The sequence below is a fragment of the Silurus aristotelis genome (assembly GCF_946808225.1).
Source record: "Silurus aristotelis genome assembly, chromosome: 17".
NCBI classification, from domain to species: Eukaryota; Metazoa; Chordata; class Actinopteri; order Siluriformes; family Siluridae; genus Silurus; species Silurus aristotelis.
In genome coordinates, this window is record NC_139590.1 from 20,009,604 (window position 1) to 20,035,228 (window position 25,625).

General features: G+C 42.1%; 3 protein-coding genes and 1 long non-coding RNA gene across 5 annotated transcripts in view; 3 read left to right on the forward strand and 1 right to left on the reverse strand.

Annotated features, from left to right (window-relative positions):
• Positions 1-54: 54 nt before the first annotated feature.
• Positions 55-4,032, reverse strand: lyar (Ly1 antibody reactive homolog (mouse)). The gene is made up of 8 exons (XM_083566067.1): positions 3,272-4,032; positions 3,065-3,179; positions 2,492-2,599; positions 1,840-1,923; positions 1,503-1,764; positions 1,351-1,416; positions 456-541; positions 55-297 (listed from the first exon to the last, which is right to left on the reverse strand). The coding sequence occupies exons 1-8, from the start codon at positions 3,391-3,393 to the stop codon at positions 163-165; spliced, it is 978 nt and encodes a 325-aa protein (XP_083422193.1). The 5' UTR covers positions 3,394-4,032; the 3' UTR covers positions 55-162.
• Positions 1,063-25,625, forward strand: part of LOC310739848 — a 125,767-nt gene continuing 101,204 nt past the window's right edge. Inside the window, exon 1 of the long non-coding RNA XR_014537508.1 lies at positions 1,063-1,091. This is a non-coding gene — a long non-coding RNA (uncharacterized lncRNA). The remainder of the gene's footprint in view (positions 1,092-25,625) is intronic.
• On the forward strand, positions 3,849-19,009 carry zbtb49 (zinc finger and BTB domain containing 49). Of its 2 annotated transcripts, none has more exons than XM_083566044.1 (9): positions 3,849-4,057; positions 4,509-4,726; positions 5,755-5,917; positions 6,305-7,211; positions 7,416-7,462; positions 7,588-7,661; positions 7,801-7,883; positions 17,734-17,895; positions 18,497-19,009. In XM_083566044.1, exons 1-9 carry the CDS (start codon positions 3,935-3,937, stop codon positions 18,958-18,960), a joined length of 2,241 nt encoding a protein of 746 aa, XP_083422170.1. In that variant the 5' UTR covers positions 3,849-3,934; the 3' UTR covers positions 18,961-19,009. The 2 variants fall into 2 exon arrangements, with proteins under 2 accessions (XP_083422170.1, XP_083422171.1); XM_083566045.1 differs by lacking the exon at positions 3,849-4,057 and having other exon boundaries at positions 4,464-4,533; positions 4,582-4,726.
• Positions 19,530-25,566, forward strand: drd5a (dopamine receptor D5a). The gene is made up of 2 exons (XM_083566060.1): positions 19,530-20,394; positions 20,743-25,566. Exon 2 carries the CDS (start codon positions 21,245-21,247, stop codon positions 22,610-22,612), a length of 1,368 nt encoding a protein of 455 aa, XP_083422186.1. The 5' UTR covers positions 19,530-20,394; positions 20,743-21,244; the 3' UTR covers positions 22,613-25,566.

The window sequence follows — 25,625 nt, forward strand, 5'->3', positions numbered from 1 at the left end:
GTGTGTGTGTGTCTATGTGTAACGTTATAAGATTCACTCCAGCCAGACAACATATCTTTTTTCAGGAAGAACGTTTATTTTAAGAAAAATATACATGGATGGGATGAAACTGTGTTTGATGGACAGGATAAAACGGTGTGGGAAAAATGTGCAAAAGAAGCATTATTTAACAAGTGTGACTTTTTCTTTCAGGATCTTAAACTTGGGGTTTTTTAGCTTCTTGTTGAACAGAGAAAACAGCTCCTCCTCAGATTTATGGTTGTCTTCTGCACTGAAAGCATAATACGCTGAGAAAACCTGCAAAACACACACACAAAAAAATTCAAATTACTGTCCATTTTTTTTGCTTTAGGAAAAATCCTCAGTTCAACACAGGAGCAACATATGAGTGAGTAGATTTTATGCAAATGTGGGGCGTTTTGTGCATCAGTACAGGAAGCAGTATGTGTGTGTACCTTTTTGCGGAGCTTCTTGAGCGCGATACCGTCTTCTGGAGCCTGACGGAGAACCGCCTTTATAGTTCCCTTCCAGTTAAACTTCCCTAAACATACAAACCAACAGTTATCATTATTATGTCTATATGCACACATAAAACAACACTGCCCTCTACAGTCAAATGGATCACAATGCATAATTATATATATAAATCGCAATTTGTTTTCCCCCTAATTTAGTCTTGCGAAGTACAAAAGTGCTTCGAGTCTCTAATAATGAATAAATCAACACTGGTTCTCTAGATTACTAAGTTAAGTCCCATAGTGAAATATGTGGTGAATAAAGTGTGCGGATTGAAGCGCATCCGTCCTGGGCTTGTGATGATGAACGAATACTGAACATCACATCATGTATTCTGTCTCTTGTATCGCTCATGCCTGTTGTAGTTAGTAAGAGTTTACAGCTGTTCTAGAACATTCCGTTGTAGTGTTGGAATTCTCCTGGATGTCTGAACAAATGAATCAGGACTAAAAATGAGAGTAAAACGTACAAAAAGTCAAAGGTTTGTAAACACCTGACCAAAAGGTTGGTACGATACAATAACTTTTGTGGTAGATTTTTTACTCATTCAGCCACAAGGGTGTTGGTAAAGTCAGGTACTGATGTAGGTGAGGAGGCCTGGAGTGCAGTGTTCCAGTTCATCCTAATGGTGACCCAATAGAATTTGAGCTCTATAGCAGGACATTCAAGATCTTCAATTCCAACCAATGTAAAAAATATCTTCATGGAGCTGGCTTTGTGCACAGGGATAATGTCATACTGAAACTGGTTTGGGTCTCCTAGTGATATGGATTTAGGATCACTTCAACTAAGATATACTACTTTGTAGCGTATGTAATTAAAAGAGGATTCTACCTTTAGTGTTGGACTCCTCTTGTGCTTCCTCTTGTTCATCCTCTACTTCCTCCAGGTTTTGTCTCTCTAAAGAAAAAACAGATCGCTTTTTAAAAGAGCACATGCTTTTCAGGACCGTGTGCCATGACAAACACCCGATTTAACATGCTTACCTTCACACTCCTCTTTCCTTTTCTTCCCCTTCACACTCTCTACTTCCTCTGCTTTTCGCTTCCTCTTTTTCTGCTCCCGAGGCTCTTCTACGCCATTCTCTCCGTTCTGCTCCTCTTCCATTCGCTTTTTTTTACCCTTCTTCTGCCGCTCTTCTTTTCTCTCTCTCTTGTTCTTCTTCTGCTTCTCCTCGCCTTTCACTTGTTCTTCCTGCGCTGGCGGCGCTGGTGGAGATGCGTGCTCGGGCTGGACGGCTTTGTTATCCTACAGGATGGATATGATTAGCGTCTTTGACACGTGTGAGTGAGCAAATGTGTAAATTGAGAGTCTGATACTTACAGGATTCTGAGAAGAGGAGAAGATCTCCCAGACTTGATCCTGCAGATTGGAGTCATAAATCCTCAGGCTGTTCTTTATCCAGTTCTAAAGGGGGAAAAAAAAGAAATAAAAAGGGCTGTCAATCGATAAATTGCATAAATGTTGACTCGTGATTAATCGCAACTAAATCGCACATTTGTATCTAATTGTACCTTAAGTTTTTTTTTTTTTTTTTTATCAAACATGCACATGGGCAAATATTGATGCTTTATGCAAATGTATGTAATGTATTTATTATTACTAAAACCAAACTCAACATAAAAATGTTTTAAATTCCGTAAATCATCAGGACACCAAACTGAGCTTTTGCTATGTTTACACACGGACGGTTTTAATTGCCGGATGTGGGCACCATGGTGGATTTTGGTGTAGATTTGAGACTTGGCGCATCAGTAAAACAAATGTTTAGTGATTAAAAATTATTTTTTTCGGTGGAATTTTTTTTTTTCTAAGTAAAGAAAGGAATAAATGTGTGTTGCCTTGAAGGGTTTAATTTAACTTGTGGATATATTTTAGAGCAGTCAGTGTGCAGGTTGTATAGCAGTACAGATTTACTGTCCTCTGTCAAAACGGTGTCCAAAGTGTCAATATATTTGATGATGATGGTTCTTACTTGAAACTTGGCTTTCTTGCGTGGGACGTTGTCGTAAGCTGCGACCTGCTGGAGCACAGAGCGCAGTTTTGCGCTCACACCAGGCTTATCCATCGCCGACTGGACACTCTGTACACACACACACACAGTTGTGTGTACACTATAAGCTGGTCGGACTAACAGCAGTGTCTTATTGTAGAATGTCAGTATTTTCCTGTATGAGTTTCATTCATCAGGAAACCAGCCCATTTGTTCCTAGACAATAGACTCAGCGCTGTGAAATTCTGGATTCTGATTGGAAATGTTTTCCTGAACCCTCTAGTTCTAACAGGTCATCGATGATTCCGTGGAAATCAATTTCACAGGGACGGTGGAGAAAATACATAACGGTTGACATTGTCAAAAACCCTTAAGTCTGAAATATGCAGGATGTTGCACTTCTGGTGCAACAGATTGCATTGTTAACTTCAACCAAATTCAACTTCAACCCTTATTTCATATGCACCGTACCAGATTTATTCCAGGAATTGTAGATATGAAAAAACATCTGGATTCTGTGTTGGATTTGAGTAGGATGATGCATGGCTGACGTACCTGAATCCACTGCTGCTGCTTCACATCTCCTTTGTTTGCTTTGGCCTCGTAGTTCTTCCCTCCATACTTCTGATCCTCGCTGATGCACTTCACGTGGCTCTTATAGTCCTCACCCCTACAGACACAACGTTGCTGAGAAGCTCGTGGAGCATCTATAATGCACTGGTTCTAGTGAACTCAGAGTGGACAGGGTTTAGGGAGTCTTACCAGAAATCTTTTCCACAGTCAATGCAGGAGAGGACCTGGCATCCCCGGCACATAGACGTGTGTTTTTGGATCTGGGCTTTCTTCAGCGATTCTCCACACGCGTTACAAGTGAAAAACACCATCGTGGATCAGCAAACTCACACACAGGTTTCTACACACTCACACAAACACTTTTTAGCACTACTCTCATCGATTATTATAAAATTGGCCCGACTTCAACGGATTACACGCACACCTTCACGTGCACCTGACGATTAAATATGAATCAAACAATAATAATAATAATAAAAAAACCGCTTTTGATCACTTTCAAATCAAAACCACGCCGGCAGCGCAACGCATCGGTGTTTACGTTCCGTGCAGGAACACCAAATCCAATAACAGTTCCGCTGCACGTAATATAATAATTTTTCTAAAACTCTATAAAATGCCACGAGATTTTAAAAGAGACATATAACAAGGTAAATTAAAGAAAATATACGGATGCACATAAAATCTGCGTGGTGAACTATTTCTGATAATATTGACATTTTAATACAACGCCGGCTTTGTAATTCAGTGCATCGCAGAAGCATTCGCCGTCCGTGCAGAAACAAAAACACTTATAGTTCGGTGGAGAGATAATCTAAGCCAAAACAAAAAGGTGTAAAAATAATATCCTGCATGATATTTAAAATCACACCAATAACCCGTGTATTATATACTTTTTTTAAGAATAGCAAAACCAGGCATCTGCAGCAGGAAGTGACGTTTCATGTCGAGAGTGACTGGTCAGCCGAAGAAAAGGTAAAGCATGAAAACATAGCCGTGAAACATGAACTCTGGTTTTATTAGTTTATAGCGCAGACCTGCTTATTTGTTATTTATAATAGATTTAATGTTAATGTGCCTAGATGTGTTTATCAGCGAGCTTTTGCGTGCTAAATTTGCACGAGTTGCTCAATCCGGAAGTCCAACTTTGTCTTGGCTGGTCACTGCAAAGCTCAAGTTTTGAATCAGACTCATGGGCAATGTTTATTTTTTAGACTTCTTTCAGCAATTATTAATATTTATTATAGACACTGTCCCAGAGCAGGTTTAGAGAAAACTAGGCCATGATGGAGGACATTATTATTATTATTATTATTATTATTATTATTCATGCATCATACAGTATTATTGTATTAAATCCATAAAAGCAGGTTAAGTAATATGAACCTGATTTCTAATGGACAGTGTATTTGTGTGTCTTCTGCAGGTCGCGTGTGTGTGTGTGTGTGTGTGTGTGTGTGTGTGTGTGTGTGTGTGTGTGTGTGTGTGTGTGATGGAAGGGCTGTACACACACAGTGTGTATCTGCTGCAGGAGCTGCAGGAGCAGAGGATCCAGGGTCTGCTGTGTGACTGCATGCTGGTGGTGAAGGGTGTGTGCTTCAAAGCACACAAGAACGTCCTCGCTGCCTTCAGCCCCTACTTCAGGTGTGTGTGTGTGTGTGTATCAGTGTATTAGTATATTTGGGGGACAGGAACCAGTGCATGTTGATATCACTAGGTTTTTAGTTAGTGCATGTGGTTTTTGAGAGACTGCTGTTTCCATGCAACAAACTGGGTAAAAGAATTGGACTGACTGATACGCAGTTAAGTCCAACATGGGACATTTTTGGTTCGAACAGAAGAACTTGTGTAAGACGGAGAGCAGGAAAGGTCAAACATGAAGGCTGGAGAAAGTAATACCGAACCAACATACCATTCCATATAAATTTTCTGTTGCAAAAGCTGACGCTGGAGACTCCTTCCACTAAATATCTCCTCTTCATTATATACAAAATTCTACACAGACACACCAGAGGTGTAAAAATTACCTTACAATCCTGCTTGTGTAAAAGTATATATACTGCAAAACTTATTCCAAGTTAAATGGTACTCCATAACTTACATTTGCACTACTGTACATTCCACCCATACTTATACTGTATCTACTGTACCATGCATACATTTATACTTGTACATAACTATATCATGCCATTAAGTATATTATCTTGTAATCTTTGCACAGTATATTGTATATTACTATATATACACCATATAATATTACCTTCTGTACATTAATCACCCTCGTCTCTGTATATAAGGACCTCCTACCCTATTTATCTTAATGCTATTTATTGTAAATAGGCCACTTATGCACATCTGGTTGGATCTTTTAATAAGGCAATTAACATGAAATTCCAGTATTATGTCACAAAGGAGAAAAATTACAGAATAAATAAGCCAAGGTGGGTAAAGCTGACGGGCAAAATGTCATTGGTAACGCTGATTGTCAAAAATATAGTGGAGTAAAGGGTAAATACATTGCATCATAAATGTAATTAAGTAGAGTGTAAAAGTTGCCTACATGTTTGATACTATATTTTACTGAAACATCTAATCCGTTCTGATTATCAGACAGACATCTTGAATGTAACAGCGCTGTAGGATGTACTGAAAACGTGTGTGTGTGTTTTCAGATCCCTGTTCCAGAATTCTCCAGCAGTGAAAAACGACGTGTTTCATCTGTCTATTCAGGATGTAGGGGGCATCGGACAGATTCTGGATTACATGTACACTTCTCACCTGGAGCTTAACCCAGACAACGCGCACACACTGCTGCACGTCGCACAGAGCCTACAGGTACGGCAGGTCGCTTATACTGGCTGTGTGGTAAAAACGTGTGGAAGTATTTTCACCTCATCGTTTAAAAATACCAGGAGCAAAACCTTGCATCTTGTAGGAGAGTAAATCAGGATAACTTATACACTAAATGGACAAAAGTTTGGACAGTTGGAAAAACCACATATGGCTGAAGAAGTCATGTGTCCCAATACTTTTGTTCATACAGTGTATAATTCTGGCTATATACAGGGTATTTCAAATGGCAATATACGATGCACATAATCAATACGGATGATGTCAGATGAATCATCTGGTTTCACTTCTTATGAATTTAGCTGAATGAAAAACTATTTGTGAAGCCCCTGAATCTAAATGTAACTCTCTGGATTTTTTTTTTTTTTACAGGTCTCTAACATTCTTAACATGTGCACCGCGTACTTAAAGCCTGCCACCCCGCCTCTTTCTCTGCCCGATTGTGTCCTGGGTGGACTTTTACCCGCAGAGCCAGACTTGCAAAGCCCCGCCCCCAACGACATCACTAATCCCAACGTTCAATACAGGCGACCCCAACAGACGACCACGATGTCAGTGGCCCCACCTTCGGGCAACCTGGAGGCTACTAGTAGCCTTCCAGCTCATGGTTACAAGCTAAGGAACTTCTACAGCAGGCAGTATTTTAAGGAAGTGTCAGAGGAGCAGAATAGTGCCCAAGGTGCCAATCAGAGCCTTGCGAAGTTGCCCACGAATCCAGACAACCAATCGGTGCATTCGGCTGCGACAAGCAATCCGATACCAGCGGACACAGGAAATCCTGGTGTGTGCCAAACCAGTGTGCCGGTGATTTCCCAGACGCTGACATGCTATACAAGCTCTACAGTGCCCGCCTCTTCATCATCATCATCGACTTCCTGTTCTAATGCTCCTGTGCTACCTGTGAGCGTGGCAAAAAGCACCCCTGCGTGCCCGAAAAAGGCTGTCTATCTCAAAAAGTTTAATTACCACGTTTTGGATGAGGTGGTGGAGCCCGAAGCTATGATTGACAGCTGCAGTTCAGAAAGAGACCAGCAGGTGGGGCCAGAGCACAGGCAAGAACTTAGCCTAGACACTCCCACGGAGGAGCCGGCGGAGGAGCCTGAACCCAGGATAGTGACCAACCCTGCTACACCACAGCGGGCTGAGCAGACGTGCCCTCAAAATCAGGTGTCGGAAGAGTCCAATGTCGCGGAGATGAGTAACAAGTGCTGCTGCGAAGTGTGCGGCAAAACATTCAAACACCCCAGTAATCTAGAACTGCACAAACGCTCACACACTGGTAAGACAAAACACACACCACTAATAACCTCACACTTACCATGAAGAGGCCACGTCCCCTTTTTTGATAAAACAAAGGCCACCTCCTTAAATTTACATATTAGTGTATAAGATATAATGATATTCTGTGTGTGTGTGTGTGTGTGTGTGTGTGTATATATATATATATATATATATATATATATATATACACACGTGTATGCAGGTGAGAAGCCATTCCAGTGTAATGTGTGTGGAAAGAAGTTTTCCCAGGTGTGTGTGATTTACAACTGCAGTTCAAATACAACACAAGCTGTGACAATAGTTATGTTCAGTCTGACTGTGTGTGTGTGTGTGTGTGTGTGTGTGTGTGTGTGTGTGTGTGTGTGTGTGTGTAGGCGGGAAACCTGCAGACTCATCTTCGCCGCCATTCAGGAGAGAAACCCTATATTTGTGAGCTCTGTGGGAAAAGGTAAGTGTGTGTGTGTGTGTGTGTGTGTGTGTGTGTGTGTGTGTGCACACGCACATAAGCATTCAAAAAATGTAACTTCAACAACGTGCTGCAAATGCTAAAGTGTGTGTGTGTGTGTGTGTGTGTGTGTGTGTTTCAGTTTTGCTGCATCAGGAGATGTTCAGCGGCACATCGTGATCCACTCAGGAGCCCGACCTCACCTGTGTGACATCTGTGGACGAGGTGCTCCCTCTCACGCACACACACACACACAGATGCACACACACACACACACACTTACAAACACAAAAACGTCTAAGATTTCCTACCTCAGATCTGTGATTGAGGGGGGAACGGAGAGGATGAGTTTGAAGTCATGAACACAGCCGTGGTAGTAGGAAAACCCATGTGTGAATATGAGAACATGAAGACAATGGGTATAGAGGGGAGAACAAGAAAGGATCCTTGATCCTTGCAGGTGATGGAGTCTTTATAAACTGGCCACACTAATTCCAGGATTCGTGTTCATAGTCTTGCGATTGGCTTTTCCGAAGGTTGCTGAAAGGTCAAGGAGAATGAGGCTGCATGATGCTTGTTAAATAATGGCCACAATGGCAGTTTTTGTGGGGTCTATTCAGGGTAAGATAGAGAGACACACAGTCAATTATTGATAGTGTGGTCTACAATGTGATGCTAGTCTGAGGGGTCCCTTGCTGTCTTGAATGTCGTCTGTACACAACCATAGGTTATGGAGGCTTTAATGTTCGAGTTAAAGGGGAGGATTTATCTACAGCAGACTTGAAGATATTGCCACTAACAAGTGTCTGCCAACAACATGAGAACAAAAGGAAAATCCTGACAGATCGAGAGACACCTCACTTTATTCATCCCAGAGAGAAATTCACAAACTGACTGAACTGAGCTCGGATTTTTTCTGATGTTGAATAAATGTAAAAAAAAAAAAGAAAACTGTAAAGCATCCTTTTTTTTTTTTTCTTTTCACATCTCCAGTAATGACTATTTCCCAGCTTCTGTGAAATGAAGATAATTGAATGAACCTTTCAGGCCAGGTTAGTGAAATTAAGGTCAGCTTGTTCTACCTCTCCTACGATACCTCAATGAGCTTTGACATTTCTAATAACGCCATCGTGTACCTCTCGAAAGTTAGGAGAGTGGAAAAGGGGCTTTGGGGGCCGGTTTTAATTTAGTGAAGCTGTTGTTTAGATTGATGAAGGATATGGCCTTTAGGTAAATAACAAACCACTTTTTTTTGCTAATTAAACTTTTTTGCGGGAAACAAAAAGGCAACCCGGACCAAAAAAAATTTGTACGAAGACGTATTCTGGATTATTATTAGGAATTAGCAGAAATGGTAAGGGCTTGGCGATGATGAAAGACCAACAGTAAGAATGTCAGAAGTTGTCTAAGAGATAAAAGGTTGGAAATGAGTCACCTGTGTGCTATTTGCCACTTGTCCCTCAATAACGATTTCTTATTAAGTGAAAATGTAGTCTGATTTATTCCATTTCTAACTTGGATAATAATCAGGATTATTCCGGAAAAAAAAAACCTATTCAGATTTGTATTCTGAAATCATCCTGTACTGTCGACATTTTGCCTCTTTCTAGATGTACATAATTATTCACGCCCTTGATGTTTGTATGTGGAATTAAAATGGTATTTGCTTTATGGGATTTTTTTTTTTTTTTTTTTTTTTGCATTTGAAAACCCAAAAGATTTTTACTGTGTGTGTGTATATATATATATATATATTTTTATATATATATATATATATATATATATATATATATATATATATATATATATATATATATATATATATATATATACACACACAGTACAGACCAAAAGTTTGGACACACCTTCTCATTGAAAGAGTTTTCTTTATTTTCATGACTATGAAAATTGTAGATTCACACTGAAGGCATCAAAACTATGAATGAACACATGTGGAATTATATATGGAATTATATACATAACAAAAAAGTGTGAAACAACTGAAAAATGTCATATTGTAGGTTCTTCAAAGTAGCCACCTTTTGCTTTGATTACTGCTTTGCACACTCTTGGCATTCTCTTGATGAGCTTCAAGAGGTAGTCACCTGAAATGGTCTTCCAACAGTCTTGAAGGAGTTCCCCGAGAGATGCTTGGCACTTGTTGGCCCTTTTGCCTTCACTCTGCGGTCCAGCTCACCCCTAAACCATCTCGATTGGGTTCAGGTCCGGTGACTGTGGAGGCCAGGTCATCTGGCGCAGCACCCCATCACTCTCCTTCTTGGTCAAATAGCCCTTGATGCCTTTAGTGTGACTCTACAATTTTCATAGTCATGAAAATAAAGAAAACTCTTTGAATGAGAAGGTGTGTCCAAACTTTTGGTATGTACTGTATATATATATATATATATATATATATATATATATATATATACAGTGAGGAAAATAAGTATTTGAACACGCTGCTATTTTGCAAATTCTCCCACTTAGAAATCATGTAGGGGTCTGAAATTGTCATTGTAGGTGCATGTCCACTGTGAGAGACATAATCTAAAAAAAAAATTCCAGAAATCACAATATATGATTTTTAAACTATTTATTTGTATGATACAGCTGCAAATAAGTATTTGAACACCTGTCTATCAGCTAGAATTCTGACCCTCAAAGACCTGTTAGTCTGCCTTTAAAATGTCCACCTCCACTACATTAATTATCTTAAATTAGATGCACCTGTTTGAGGTCGTTAGCTGCATAAAGACACCTGTCCACCCCATACAATCAGTAAGAATCCAACTACTAACATGGCCGAAACCAAAGAGCTGTCCAAAGACACTAGAGACAAAATTGTACACCTCCACAAGGCTGGAAAGGGCTATGGGGAAATTGCCAAGCAGCTTCGTGAAAAAAGGTCCACTGCTGGAGCAATCACTAGAAAATAGAAGAAGCTAAACATGACTGTCAATCTCTCTCGGACTGGGGCTCCATGCAAGATCTCACCTCGTGGGGTCTCAATGATCCTAAGGAAGGTGAGAATCAGCCCAGAACTACACGGGAGGAGCTGGTCAATGACCTGAAAAGAGCTGGGACCACTGTTTCCAAGGTTACCGTTGGTAATACACTAGGACGTCATGGTTTGAAATCATGCATGGCGCGGAAGGTTCCCCTGCTTAAACCAGCACATGTCCAGGCACGTCTTAAGTTTGCCAATGACCATTTGGATGATCCAGAGGAGTCATGGGAGAAAGTCATGTGGTCAGATGAGACCAAAATAGAACTTTTGGGTCATAATTCCACTAAACGTGTTTGGAGGAAGAAGAATGATGAGTACCATCGCAAGAACACCATCCCTACTGTGAAGCATGGGGGTGGTAGCATCATGTTTTGGGGGTGTTTTTCTGCACATGGGACAGGGCGACTGCACTGTATTAAGGAGAGGATGACCGGGGCCATGTATTGATAGATTTTGGGGAACAACCGCCTTCCCTCAGTTAGAGCATTGAAGATGGGTCGAGGCTGGGTCTTCCAACATAACAATGATCCGAAGCACACAGCCAGGATAACCAAGGAGTGGCTCTGTAAGAAGCATATCAAGGTTCTGGCGTGGCCTAGCCAGTCTCCAGACCTAAACCCAATAGAGAATCTTTGGAGGGAGCTCAAACTCCGTGTTTCTCAGCAACAGGCCAGAAACCTGACTGATCTAGAGAAGATCTGTGTGGAGGAGTGGGCCAAAATCCCTCCTGCAGTGTGTGCAAACCTTGTGAAAAACTACAGGAAACGTTTGACTTCTGTAATTGTAAACAAAGGCTACTGTACCAAATATTAACATTGACTTTCTCAGGTGTTCAAATACTTATTTGCAGCTGTATCATACAAATAAATAGTTAAAAAATCATACATTGTGATTTCTGGATTTTTTTTTTAGATTATGTCTCTCACAGTGGACATGCACCTACGATGACAATTTCAGACCCCTCCATGATTTCTAAGTGGGAGAACTTGCAAAATAGCAGGGTGTTCAAATACTTATTTTCCTCACTGTATATATATATATATATATATATATATATATACACACACACACACACACACATTTGTTGGTTGCACAAGCATTCACCCCACTGTGTCAACACGAGTTTGATTTTTCTATTACTAGTTACATTTGGCAGCTTGGATGAAGACACAAAAGCACTCATTTACATTAACATTTAGCAGACACCCTTTTCCAGAGTGACAGACAAAAGTGCTTTAAATCAGTGAATTAACATTGGTTCTCTCTCAAGTATCTTTAAAGCTTAAACAACAAGAAACTGTACTTGGTTCCATCCTCTCATTTTCACCAGCCCTTTTTCCTTCAACCCTGACCAGTTTTTAAAATTTTGTTTTTCACGAAAGCCATTTCCTCAGCATGATGCTTCCACCACCATGTTTCATGGTAATAAGTTATAATTGTTGGGTCTCATCAAACCAGAGAACCGCTGTTGTTTAAAGCTGCAGGTGTGCTTATATTGAGATCGACACTTTAAGTTCACCCAGGTGGCCTTCATTCAACTAATTAGGTGAGTGATAAGAGAGAGTAAGAAGTGAAAGGATGCCAGTTCACAGAAATTGGAGTAAATACAAATGCAGTCATGTCTTTTATAGTTTGTAACCAATTTGGCAAACCATTTTAGCATTACATATAATCCAAATCCATTACACACACGTGACTCTCAATCACATCTTGTTAGGTCAGATGGCAACTCTACATTGAGTATACAAATATGTGATGCCCCATGACTCCATCCAGCATCTTGTGCCCAGTATTTTTTTTTCTTTCAGAATAGTCTCTGGAAGCACTATTAGTTCCACAAAGATTCCTCTGTCACTAGAGAGGCATAATGCAAAACTGCAGGTTGAGAAAAAGCGAGTTTTAAAAAAACTGGTCTGTTTGGATGCACTGGGTGGTTTAGACAGATTATAAAGCGTAGATTTATATTTATTTGAGTAGATAATCTCAGCGAAGATTATACAAATAGGGTTTGACAACATATATAAAATAGCATGAGAGGAAAGAAGCAAACGGAAAGATAAAGAAAGTTCGAATTTGCAACAAACTGCATTATAAGTAAAAGCCGGTGGTGTTGGATGGGAGACCTTGCATACACGGTATGGTCAAATGTATTGGGACATCCAAATTTCCAGCCATATGTGGTTCTTTCCCAAATTGTTAGCACAAACTTGGAGGTACACAATTGTATAAGATCGCATGCAAATTTCCCTTCACTTGAATGAGGAGACCCAAACCTGTTCCAGCAGGACAATGCCCCTGTGCACAAAGCCAGATCCATAAAGATATGCTTTACATGGTTTGAAGTGAAAGATCTTGAGTGGCCTATAGAGTGCTCTTCACATTATTACCTGACTTTACTAATGCCCTTAGGGCTGCATGAGCACAAATCTCCCCAAACACACTTCAAACTTCAGTGAAACATCTTCCTAGAAGAGTGCAGGTTATTATAACAGCAAATAGGAACTAAATGTGGAATAAGATGTTCAAAAACTATGCTCAGGTGTCCACAAACATTTGAACATAATGTATATTTATCCATGGCTCGACAATGAATCAGCATTGTGAATAATTATATGAAAGACTAGTGTGATTGTCCGAGGAATTCTCTTCTTTATATCGTTCTGTAATATTTTTTTCTCACAGCCATTAGTGTGCTGTTGCATTTGCATCCACAAAATAAACATGTCTTAAGACTTCCGGAAACAATCTGATGTGGATGCTACAAATGAATCCTTATTGTACGTTTGTGTTTTAAGCAGGAGATTAGCTCTGCTAGCTTCTTTATTTAAGCGGTTTATTCATATATTTTTTCGAATAAATTTTCTTTTTTAACTAGCTGCTAAATCGATTTTTTTTCCCAAATGCAAAAGTGATGAAATAGGACTGGGCTAATTATTATTTTTCGGTTAAAGCTGTTTTCAGTGCTAAAGTGAGTGATTAAGGATGTGTCTCCTGTTTATTATTTGCCTGCTGAGGTTCACAGTGTTTTTGAAGTTTGCACCAAAAAAAGGGTTTGAAAATTAGCACAAATTTCATGTTTGTTAATATTGAATTTTCTAAACTTCTTCTTCTTAACTGTTCTTCTTATTTCTCCTTTTTAGAGAAATTCTTAAAGCTTGACATAAAACGCTAAAGAATCCATAGCATCCATTGCATTACCTGCTAGCAACTTCCTGGTTAGCGGCTAACACAAGCGCTATGAATTCTTTAGTATTTTCATGCATGCGCAAAACAAATCTTATTTCTGTGACGGTGTGAGTAGCCCCGGCGACACTGCGCTAACTCTAGTTTCTTTCTTATACCCCTGGCATTGTTGTGTATGTTTTAAAGTTTATTAATAATTAAAAAAAAAACAATCATTGCGGTCCGCCACTTAACATGTTCCTGAGGGAACTCAAATTGTGGATTCGGAATTATGTTCCGCATGTAAAAGGGATTGCATTCGGTGCTAATGTACACTGAACCTAACGTCCTGTACAGAAAAACTTCAGAATAAAATATATTAATATTATAATTAATATTATATTAAAATATAAATACGCGGTGGCATCAAAAAGTTTCGAGGCTAGTTTTGTAACACTAACAGATGGCACCACAAAGCTGCACGCACAGTCACATGGAGCACTGACCTTCATTAGACACCGTCCTGTGTACATCGGGAACACGTGTTCTACCAAATCTGCTATTCTGGCCACGTGAGCACTCTCTCACACGCGAGTTTCTCCCCCCGGAAACAACATGATCTCATTTCCGCACCCACCCTATTCGCCAGATTTGTCTCCGGGCGAACTTCGCCCTCTTCCTGAAGATAAAGATCCAGCTCAAAGGTTGCCATTTTGACAGCATTGCAAAGATCCAAAAGAAAAAGAAGATTTTTCAGGACACATTCCAGAAGTGTCCGGAACGCTGGGAGCGCTGTAATGCTGTGCAAGGGGACTAGTTTGAAGGTGATAGCGTTTAAGCGTAGATAAATATAGTAGTTTTTTGAAAACAGAGGGACAATGTTTGATACTACCTTATGTATAAGTATCTCCCAAAAGTGAGTACAGCCCTCACATTTCAGCAACCACTTTAGTATATCATCTCAAGGGACAAAACTGTAGAAATGAATGACTGTTATCAATGTGCAGCTTGTACGAGTACAGATTTACTGTCCTCTTAAAAATAACTCAGCATACACCAATTATTATTTCTTATCTGCCTTATGGTGGTCACGATTGTTATGGATCCAGATCCTATCTTTGGGTACAGTAGAAATCTTCCTACATGCCTTTTTTATCGATTTTTATCATTCATGAGAAGAAAACAAATAACATATCATACAAACAGTGGGCTTTAAATCCTAGACATGGAACTGTATATCCTAAAGCTATACAAGATAACTTATAATGCTGAAAGGGGGAGAATACAATTAGCAAAATTGACACACAAATGGGGTTTGGGGTTCAAGCCCCGGTATCGCCAAGCTGCCACTCTTGGGCCCTTGAGCAAGGCCCTTAACCCTCTATGCTCCGGGGGTCCCTTACGAGGGAAATATCAAGGTCCGTGACGTCGGAGTGACGTGGGGCCGCCTTCCCGTGGGCTCACCACCTGCAGGAGGGACCGTAAGGGACGGTGCTGTGAGGATTGGGCAGCAGTCGAAGGCCGGGGCCTGCTTAGACTGCTGCCCCCGCGACCCGAATTACGGATAAACGGGAGAAAATGAATGAATGAATGAATGAATGACACACAAATGCAAAAAACCTTTTTCTACTACTACTTTTTTTTGCTGCTCCCGTTAGGGGTCACCACATCCGTCTCTATATCACCCTGTCCTGCCTCTTTTAAACCAACTTGCCCCTTTGCCACCATGTTCCAGGTTTAATTCCCAGGCAAGGAACCAGCCCAGCCACTGGGTAATTACACAAGCCAGTGCACACTCATGTCCCGCTCCAAGCCTCGATGAAACTGTGAGGTTGCATCAGGAAGATCATACAGTAAAAAAAAAAAGCCTGCAACAAAGCAAATTTGCAGACCAGTGATCTGTTGTGGCGACCCCTAAATAAACCTCTGGAGCAGGAACAACCAGCACATATGCACACATTGGGTAACCTTTTGACACCAAGCGAGATGGCCGTGTTTTTTTTATCTACTCCGATTCCCATTCTAAGATTTGGCTAAGTTCCCGAATTGCTTTATTCCTGGTGTAAGTGGGAAAACGAGATTTTTTTAGTCAAACTGATTAAATTTAAAGTTATTTCTATACCACTAATAAACATTTTACCAAAGCAGGTTTACATAAATATCTAGAATGTCTGAGTCATAAATAAGTCCCTAGAAGTTTAACGAGTGAGCCAGAGGTGACAGTGGAAAACTCCCTGAGAGGATCGGAGGAAGAAACCTTGAAGGAACCGACCTGTAAAGGAAACTCATCCTCATTTTGGTGACGCTGAATGTTCGTTCATTAGGGTTCCATCATTGTCCATCGATGGCAATGTCACACGAAGCCGTTGTTGCATCCCGTCCACAATAACTACAGTTTAAATCCATCTTCATTGTTCTTCAGTTTAACCCTCTACAATAACCTTTGGCCATCCCCAGCTGCAGCACCTAGTGGTCTCCAATTAAAGAGAGCTCTGGATATCTGGAGAGCAGAAGCGGGGACAATGCTTGGGGTAGAAGACTGGAACACTTACGACAGTGTTTATCCCTGTTACTGTGAGACTTTCGAAGAAAAAAACAACAACTCATTTAGATTGCTAATGAAGAAACACTCAATTCCTTACATACAATTTAGTTTATGACCCTGAGCTCACTGCTCCATTTTGCCCCCCAGAGTTTAATTTCAAACCATGGAATCTATAATCCATTTGGTGGGATGGATTAGAGACTTTATCGGGCTGTACGTTTGACCCCCCCCCCCCCCCCCACCTCTCGTTCTAAGCATTTTGATTTAATTATGCTGCCGGAGTTATAGCAATGCTTACATATAAAAAACAAAAACGCTCTTCAAGACAGATGAAGCACACATCTCTAATGAGCCATTTCGCTGACCAGAATTAAAACCAGTCAGTGACTTTTTCCCCCTCGTGTTGTATCTCTGCTACATCCTGTGAAAGCTTTATCTTGTCATGTAGCCCATTTCTGTCAACAGTTGCTTGGTGCTTTGTTCCTAGTGGTGTGAATTAAAATTTCACTGCAAGTTGTATGCCACATATATAACTATGTTTGTGACAAATAAAAACTTGAATCTCGAATTCACCGGTCCCTTGTCTTAACTGCAGTTAAAAAAAAAAGGTGCCTGAGCAAATGTACATGCAAATGTATGCAGCATAATCGCTGTGCTCATTACCAGAACACTTTTAACTATGCATTCATTTTCTGTGAAGGATGTAAAAGTTCCAGGGCTTTTATTATAAGCCCCAATCAGTGAAGGAGCTTGTACATCTCGTGGAGACATCATGTCATCCGGGCTGGAAATGTGTATCTAGATGTGTTGTTAAATGCTGTGCAGATTTAGGATAAAGATGAAAGAAGGTAGCTAGAAAGCATGAAATGGCAATTTTTTGGATCTTCTGGAGGTTATGGTGTTTTTTAATTTTTGTATTTTTTATTATACTAGAATAAAATTTTCCGACCCAAACCTGTTCCAGCATGACAATTCCCCCATGCACAATGTCAGCTTCATTAAGATATGCGTTGCATGGGTCAGAGCGAAAGATCTCCTCCTATAGAGCTCTGACCTCAACCCTACTGAACACCTGTGGAATGAATTGGAATGCTGACTGCACTCCAGGCCTCCTCACCTCACCTACATCAGTACCTGACTTTACTAAGTGGAACATCTGCCCAGAAGAGTGGATGTTATTATAAAAGTGAATGGGGATTAAGTGTGGAATGGGATGTTCAAACAGCACATACTAGGTGTCCACAAATCTATGTCCATATAGTGTATTTAAAGATGGAAATATTTGTGTTTGGGCTGTTGTGTTGCTATGTGTTCGATGTAAAAACAAGAGGCTCTAATTGAAATTGTGTGTGTGTGTGTAGGCTTTGGCAACCTCAGTAATCTGAAGGAGCACAAGAAGACTCACAGTTCAGAGAAAGAATTTATCTGCGATCAGTGTGGCAAGTCGTTCAACATGCAGAGAAAACTAATCAAACACACAATGAGGCACACGGGAGAGAAACCGTACTGCTGCCAGACCTGCGGTGAGTCACGCTCACACAAACACACACAAACACACACATCTGCCTGCCAATTTATATATTCCTAACTATTTGGTTAATTATTATTTTATTTTTTATTATTGTTGTTCCAACGTTTTAATGATGCTGTAATACAGTGAGTCTGATCATGAAAAACATTACAGCAGTTATTTGGTCAGTTTTACTGGAGGTCTTCTGCATCATACTGATCCTTCTTCCTGTCGGTAAACCATACACATCAGCACGTGTTGTGGAATTAGCTGGAACACATCCCGACATAAAGCGAATTCTCTGTACCATATTGAATTGCAGAGCATCATATTTTTTCCATTGGATCGTATTGCACTGAATCGCATTGTGTTGAAGCAAATCGGGTCGCACGCATCAGTAGCTGCTTCATATGTATCTTTAATGTATTGTATCGTTGGATATGCAACGAGATGCTAATCGCATCTGCATCAGTTTTTTGCTACCAGAATGTGACATTTTGTCTTTGAGAAAAAAGTACCGCATGTAAGTCTTCTAAGAAAAAATAATGTTTTTTTTTTATCATTTTTGCACCCTGAATATCCAAAACGCAGTAACTGTGATGGCTTGTTTTTAGGTAAGTGCTTCGCCGGGTCAGGTGACCTCCAGCGGCACGTGCGTTCGCACACAGGCGAGCGCCCGTACGTGTGTGAAACCTGCGGGAAAGGGTTCACGCGCACCGCAGTGTTACGCCGACACCGAAATTCTCACTGCAATGCCCAAACACGCGACTCTGCCCCCGCGGACACTGACTCGGACCCTCAACACACACACTCTCAACTGCACACCGTAACCCCCACCCAGTCTCAAGACTCTCCTCAGGCTGTTCCAAACCCTCCGGAAAGTTCCAGACAAGCCTCTCACGACTCCGCGTTGAACTCGCCGCACCCTTCCTCTTCGTCGTCTTCTCTCCCGGATCTGCGCTCGAACGCTCCGCATCATTTTGCATCCAAACCCCTCTCTTTGAACACCAAGGCGCCTTCCTATGCTCCAAGGCCCGCCCTGCACTCGGACTCCTCGTTCAGCTGGGACTCGTCATGAAAATGCCATATCGAGTCTTCTGTGTTTGGCGTCTGTTCATTCTGTTGTTAATTGCTAAAAATTCAGAAATGATCTACACGTGAGACTCGTCATTTCAAATACGCTACGATCGTAGGGATTTCTGTGTATTCTCCAATGTTGTGGAAATGTTGAACTTAAAAAAGGCACATTTTGGACACTTGTGTATGATTCATTTACCGTGGCCACTAGAGTGGAGGATTTTTCCTCCTGAGTTGTTTTTCTGAATGCCCGCTCTTTTTGTGCCACGCTAATTTCTGTCCTGGAGTATAATATTGTCTTTCATATTGTTAATACGGTGCTGTTAAGGACCAGACACATGGGCTTTTCTGTGCCTTTATACTCGTGTGCTGTGACCTTGCCTATTTAATCAATGAACCTGTACTCTGTGTGTGTGTGTGTGTGTGTGTGTGTGTGTGTGTGTGTGTGTGTGTGTGTGTGTGTGTGTGTGTGTGTGTGTGTGTGTTTGTGTGATCACTGCGGCGTGCTAGCCGTGCCACACTGATGAATACGAGACCTGATGTTGTCTTTACTCTTCACTAAACAGACGAATGAAATTTAACCTACTCGAGACCCTTGTCGCCTGGTGTGCCAGAAATCTTTACACATGGTTGCGGAGGAGGTCCTCAGTGTGGCAGGTTCATGGACGAAGGCACAGCGAGCTCCAAAAATCATTGGTAAAGCGGATAAAGGAACAAATATTAACTTATGAACCTGCTTGGAGGAGTGCGGAATTGTTTCACGTCTCCACTCACAAAAAAGGAAGTTCTGCGGGGCAAACATTTCTCCAAGGATCATAGGGGGTGGAAGGGGGGGGGGTGGATTTAAGAAGATGAGCACTAGATGTCGTCTCCATGGCAACAGAGCCTGTTCTTTTATCTAAATAAAAACGTAAGCTCCTGGAGGTTGCTATAAAAATCATCAGACTTTTGACACTTGAGCGCGGGATCGATTTATCGAGCTTGTTATGAATGGATCGAACCTAAATTCTTTCTCATGAACGTTTATGCAAAAAAATTAGTAGTTAGGATAAAAAAATATATATAATTTTTTGAAAATATTTTTATCCTACTTGGAACTGATTGTGGTCAGTTGTTGCTCAGCCACCTTAAGGTTTTATTATGTGCATGCTGAGACATTTTTCTACTCACCACAGTTCCTTCTTTGGACCAAAGTTGTCCATTTTCTTTAGATGCAGGAGACCCTGGACAGATGAGACACCTGACTTTTCCAGCCTTATGTGATTCCTCCCCAAACTCTTCCCACAAAATTTGAGGCATGCAATTGTATGGACATGCTAGCATGAAATTTCCAACTTGAACAAGGGTCCCAAACCTGTTCCAGCATGACCGAACCCCTGTGAAGGGTGAAGATATGGTTTACATGGGTTGGAGTGGAAGATCTAAATTCGGTTTAGTTCTGTTTTATGTATAGTGCTTTAAACAATGGACATTGTTGTCCAAATGCAGCTTTTACAGAAATAAAAATGTTATAAAATTTATGAGCAAAGCCGTGGGAACCGTGGCAAATCAAAACTCCAGGAGATATTATTAAGAAGAAAAATGGAACCCATCCTCGTCCATTCGTTACAGTCGAGGTTCAACCGCCGTCCTGGGCCGGAGCGTTTCTATTAATTACAGTCCAAATCCATCCCCAAAGTTCTGGAGTTGCTCAGTAAAGCTGGATCTTTAGGCAGTTCACGTGGAACCACCCTCAGAGTGGTCTTCAAAATTTTGGTAGATTTTTTAAAACAGCTTTGCGTAGATAAATATTTGACATATTAACAAAAGAATGATACACAATTTATTTTGTGCAAACACTTTCTGTCCCTCTCTCCTTCTCGCTCTGTCCTTCTTTTATCTCTTTCTGTTTTTTCTCCATCTCTGTCTTCCCTTTCACCCTCTCTCCCCAGCTCTATATTTTAACTCTCTCTCTCTCTCTCTCTCTCTCTCTCTCTCTCTCTCTCTCTCTCTCTCGATTCCATCCCTCCCCTCTCCCTCTCTCTCTTTTTGTGAAGCGGATATGTTTCTCAGTTCGCGCGCGCTCAGAGCAGAGAGGTGGCACGGAAACTCTTTCTCGTGGAATTAAACAAACTCTGCTGTGACTTTTTTTTTTTTTTGCATGAAAATAATTAAAATTTAGAACAATGGCATGGGCGGCTGCCGGACTGCCCAGGCGCGCGCTCGCCTCTGGAAGCGGAACGCACGCCGCGGCGCCGCCGCTGCACCCGCTGCGCGCGCTCACCTGACCCCGTTGCGCCGTGGCCATGCGGAACCGGAGCGAGGCGGACGAGGAGGACGGCGACGGCGGCGGCCGCCGCGACCTGGCGCTGCGCGCGCTCACCGGATGCGCGCTCTCGGCGCTCGTGCTGTGCACTCTCTTCGGCAACGTGCTGGTGTGCGCGGCCGTGCTGCGCTTCCGCCACCTGCGCTCCAAGGTCACCAACACGTTTATCGTGTCCCTCGCGGTGTCCGACCTTCTCGTGGCCGTGCTCGTCATGCCATGGAAAGCCGTGGCGGAAGTCGCCGGGTTCTGGCCGTTCGGCGCCTTCTGTGACATCTGGGTCACGTTTGACATCATGTGTTCCACGGCGAGCATCCTCAACCTGTGCGTGATCAGCGTGGACAGGTACTGGGCCATCTCGAGCCCCTTCCGGTACGAGCGCAAGATGACCCAGCGCGCCGCGTTCGTCATGATCGGCGTCACGTGGACTCTGTCCGTGCTCATCTCGTTCATACCGATCCAGCTGAACTGGCACAAGGCCAGCGGCGGAGCGGAGATCGTGCGAGGGTTTAACGGCACCGGCGCCACGGCGCGCGCGCTCACCGACGCTGAGCAGAACAACTGCGACTCGAGTTTGAACCGCGAGTACGCCATCTCCTCATCGCTCGTGAGCTTCTACATCCCCGTGGCGATCATGATCGTCACATACACTCGCATCTACCGGATCGCGCAGATGCAGATAGGCCGAATCGCGTCGCTCGAGCGCGCCGCGGAGCACGCGCAGAGCTGCAGGAGCGGCAGCCGCGCGCTCGTGTGCCAGCAGCAGCAGCAACAGCACAGCAGTTTGAAGACCTCCATCAACCGCGAAACCAAAGTGCTAAAGACCCTGTCCGTGATCATGGGCGTGTTCGTGTGCTGCTGGCTTCCGTTCTTCATCCTCAACTGCATGGTGCCGTTTTGCGCGAGACGCCGCGAGAGCAGCGGTGACCGGCGTGCCGGCCTGCCCTGCGTCAGCGAGACGACCTTCGACGTGTTCGTGTGGTTCGGCTGGACAAACTCGTCTCTCAACCCTGTGATCTACGCGTTCAACGCCGAGTTCCGGAGAGCGTTCGCGAGCCTGCTGGGCTGCCGGCGCCTGTGCGCCAAGACGCCGGTGGAGACTGTGAACATCAGCAACGAGTTCGTGTCCTACAACCACGACACGCTGGTGCACAAGGAGATCGCCGACGCCTATGTGAACATCATCCCCAATGTGGTGGAGTGCACCGACCACGAGGACACGTTCGACCGGATTTCTCAGCTCTCGCGCCAGGAGGAAGAGGAAGAGGAAGATGAGGATGTCGTGGTCACGGACTCGGCGGAAATAAGCCTGGGAAGACTCAGTCCTTTCAGCAGGAACGGAATCCGCTGAGGTCGCGCGCAACAAGTGAGGAGAGAGTCAGCAGTGGCGGAAATACACAGCAAAATCCAACAGCGTGCAAAAACCTGTAACAGCCACTTCTCATCATCATCATCATCATCATCATCATCATCATATGCAATATATAAGAATTGAATGCAAAACATTTACAGAGCATTAACCTATACATATCTTTATAGCCTTTAATGTTAATTTTATTCATTTAAAAAATAGTCTAAATATATAAATACACTATAACATATATGTAGATTATAATAAATAAATAAATAAAGTAATTAGTAGGATAATACAGTAAAAATGCATTATTATTATTATTATTATTATTATTAATATTAATATGAACAATTATACTGAATGTAGAATTAAAACCTTGCAGTCTGTATATATTGTAATGTAATATAAGGCTTGAAAAATCCAAATATTTGTTTATTTTTTACACTGGATTGAAAGCTGTTTGCGTCGCTGAGGTTTCTGTACATGTTCATTTCATACCTTAAGAGTTAAGACTCAACACAAGCACTTTAGGGTTTAATGGGATATTCAATCAAGTCAAGTGGCTTTTATGGTCCTTTCAGCCCTATAAGATCGACTACAGAAAAAGTTTTTCGAGGACCAGAAACACTGCGATGCTGTAAATCCTGGTTCACACTGCAGGCTGAAAGGGTTAAAAAGGTTCGGTGAAACCAGGCGTCGTGTCCGCAGACAAGTAAACAGGCGAAAGGGCAGTAATTCAGTGCTGTGGGCATTATTTTACAATCGGAAGAACATTGGAATTCATTCACAAATCTTATTTATTGTTTGTTTGTTTGCATTCATACATCAGGAGGCATCTGTCCATTTCACTGTTGCCCTCCCAAGCATTAAAGCTACACTGCTGATGATGTAATTGTATTGCACCAGTGCAACATTTCAATCAACAACGAATATGTCAGTTACAAGAATCAGTCCCGTGGATTTTGCTGTGTACGTAAAGCGAAACGTGCAATTAACTATTTAAGGCGTCTTAACGAGCAAGGAGGAAGTGTACCGTTACACCGGCCTCCCAAGCAACAAGGATCTACACGGAACCCGAACGAGAAACTGATGCGCAATATCACGGGGGATTTGTACGGACCGATGTGACTCACCCCAGAAAAAAAAGGGATCAGCCATTTCATCGCTAATCCGACTAACAGACTTAAAAAAAAATTTAAAAATGGGACGCGGCCTTACGTGACCCGTTTGCTCCGACGGCCTTACATGCAAAAGAAAACGAGTGCAATATTAGTATTTTTCTCTCAGTGTTCAGTCTGGAGCTTATTCCAAATGTTGAAGTGCCCACAGTCTGTCTGTATGTGTGTGTGGGTTTTTTTTTAATCTGTCTCGCCCGTCATGTTCACACAGCTGCTAATGTAGTGATTGTGTTCTGGTCGATTTGTTTGTTCGTTTCAGACCCCAATCTACGGCACAAGAAGGGCGAAATAACTCAAAAAGTAGGCGTCGCCATAGTTCATAATACATGATTGCTCACTGCCATTAAAATCATTATAATTAATTATCATCACTGCCAGTTTAATTCTTTAATTAACAGCAGACAGCTGGCATAAAAAAGAAAGGATCTGGCATAAACACATTTAAAGACCATGCATAGGAGCGTGGCATAGGATTATGCAAAAAAATGGACCGAGCGAATGGACAGAAAATAGATCCTTATTACATCAAGCTCACTTTTCCAGAATGTTTCGGTTCACACTGATGACCTGACCATGGATGTAGTAATCGAAGGTCTATATTATCTGCGTTTAATCTGACACGTTTATCGTTTTGTGTGTGCCAGAATCCAGTCAGGATTTTATTAGGGGCGTGTCACACTGCATGACAAGTAATAATCGTAAGAGACCGCTGAAAGCACGCGGCCGAATACAGCACTTCATTCATCCATTCATCTTGAGTGAGCGTGGTGTCCCGCTCAGGGTCATGGTATACATCGGCTGCTCTGCGAGAGGTTCGGGGAGAAGTGCCAAACTTCACATTGAAGCACAGGCCGTACAGCAGGGGTAAGCTGCTTTTCTCGTTCGTTACATAACTCCAGGCTGTCCTGTTGTGAAGGTTTTTTTGGGAAATAAAGCTATAGACTGTGGCTCCCAAGACTCCAAGGACGCAATCGATGTGCATCATCTCAGTTCTTCTGTCACCCTCCATGCTTTGTGTGCAATATGGTAAAGGAAGGGAGACCCTTCATGCTGTTTACAGGGTTTCATTCCATTCATACCACTGCAGTCTGGCCATGATTATCATTTTCAATTTGTTAACAAAGGAGTGCTTTTAAACCGTTTTCTAGACGGTGGAACATCCACAAGACTAATTAGAACCGGTTCGAACTGTAATCAGATGCTCCCAAAGCATTCGATCATGTTAGAGAGAAATCCGAAAGCACAATTTTCCGATCAATCCCATCAATGTGAAATAAATCCTGCCAGTTATTTTTCTTTTGTTAACTAATGCAACATTTTTCTGTTTATTATTAGCTCTTCAAAATCACTGTGAATCGACCGTTGCTGTAGAACGCATGCTGTATCGAACCGAGCACACGGAATAGAAACCTGGGATCCGAATCATAGCCGCCGTTCCCTTCCAATCTGCTGCTATAGGAAAACGAATCCATGCCTTTCAGACCAGATTTGAGAATTCAGCAGCGCAGTGGTATAAATGTTTTCCCAATACATTCAGCACAATTCATTTGAAATCCTTAGGCCTGTACATTGCTCTTCTGTGAAATGTAATCCAAATTATAATGTCCATGTTGATAAAAGGCAGAGGACGTTTTAGCTCCGGAAGCTATTTGGCTTCACTTTGTACGATCTGTTTACGTTGTACCGTGTACAGTCGTCTTGTGTTAACGTTTCTAAATTAGCTAAAAGTTTCATCACCTGCTGTACAGAGGAATAAAACACAATCTGAAACACCGACGATCACACGCTGATGTTTTATTGCGCTTGCTTTAAAAAAAAGATTCGTCCCATAT

Bases quoted from the DNA above. Each gene is read 5' to 3' on its own strand.
- lyar (XM_083566067.1), bottom strand. From the start codon at position 3,393: ATGGTGTTTTTCACTTGTAACGCGTGTGGAGAATCGCTGAAGAAAGCC. The intron at 1,765-1,839 runs GTAAGTATCAGA...TCCATCCTGTAG, and splicing joins TCTCCTCTTCTCAGAATCCT to GATAACAAAGCCGTCCAGCC. The intron at 1,417-1,502 runs GTAAGCATGTTA...TTTTTTCTTTAG, and splicing joins AAGGAAAGAGGAGTGTGAAG to AGAGACAAAACCTGGAGGAA.
- zbtb49 (XM_083566044.1), top strand. From the start codon at position 3,935: ATGATATTTAAAATCACACCAATAACCCGTGTATTATATACTTTTTTT. The intron at 5,918-6,304 runs GTACGGCAGGTC...TTTTTTTTACAG, and splicing joins ACGTCGCACAGAGCCTACAG to GTCTCTAACATTCTTAACAT. The intron at 7,212-7,415 runs GTAAGACAAAAC...ACGTGTATGCAG, and splicing joins GCACAAACGCTCACACACTG to GTGAGAAGCCATTCCAGTGT.
- drd5a (XM_083566060.1), top strand. From the start codon at position 21,245: ATGCGGAACCGGAGCGAGGCGGACGAGGAGGACGGCGACGGCGGCGGC.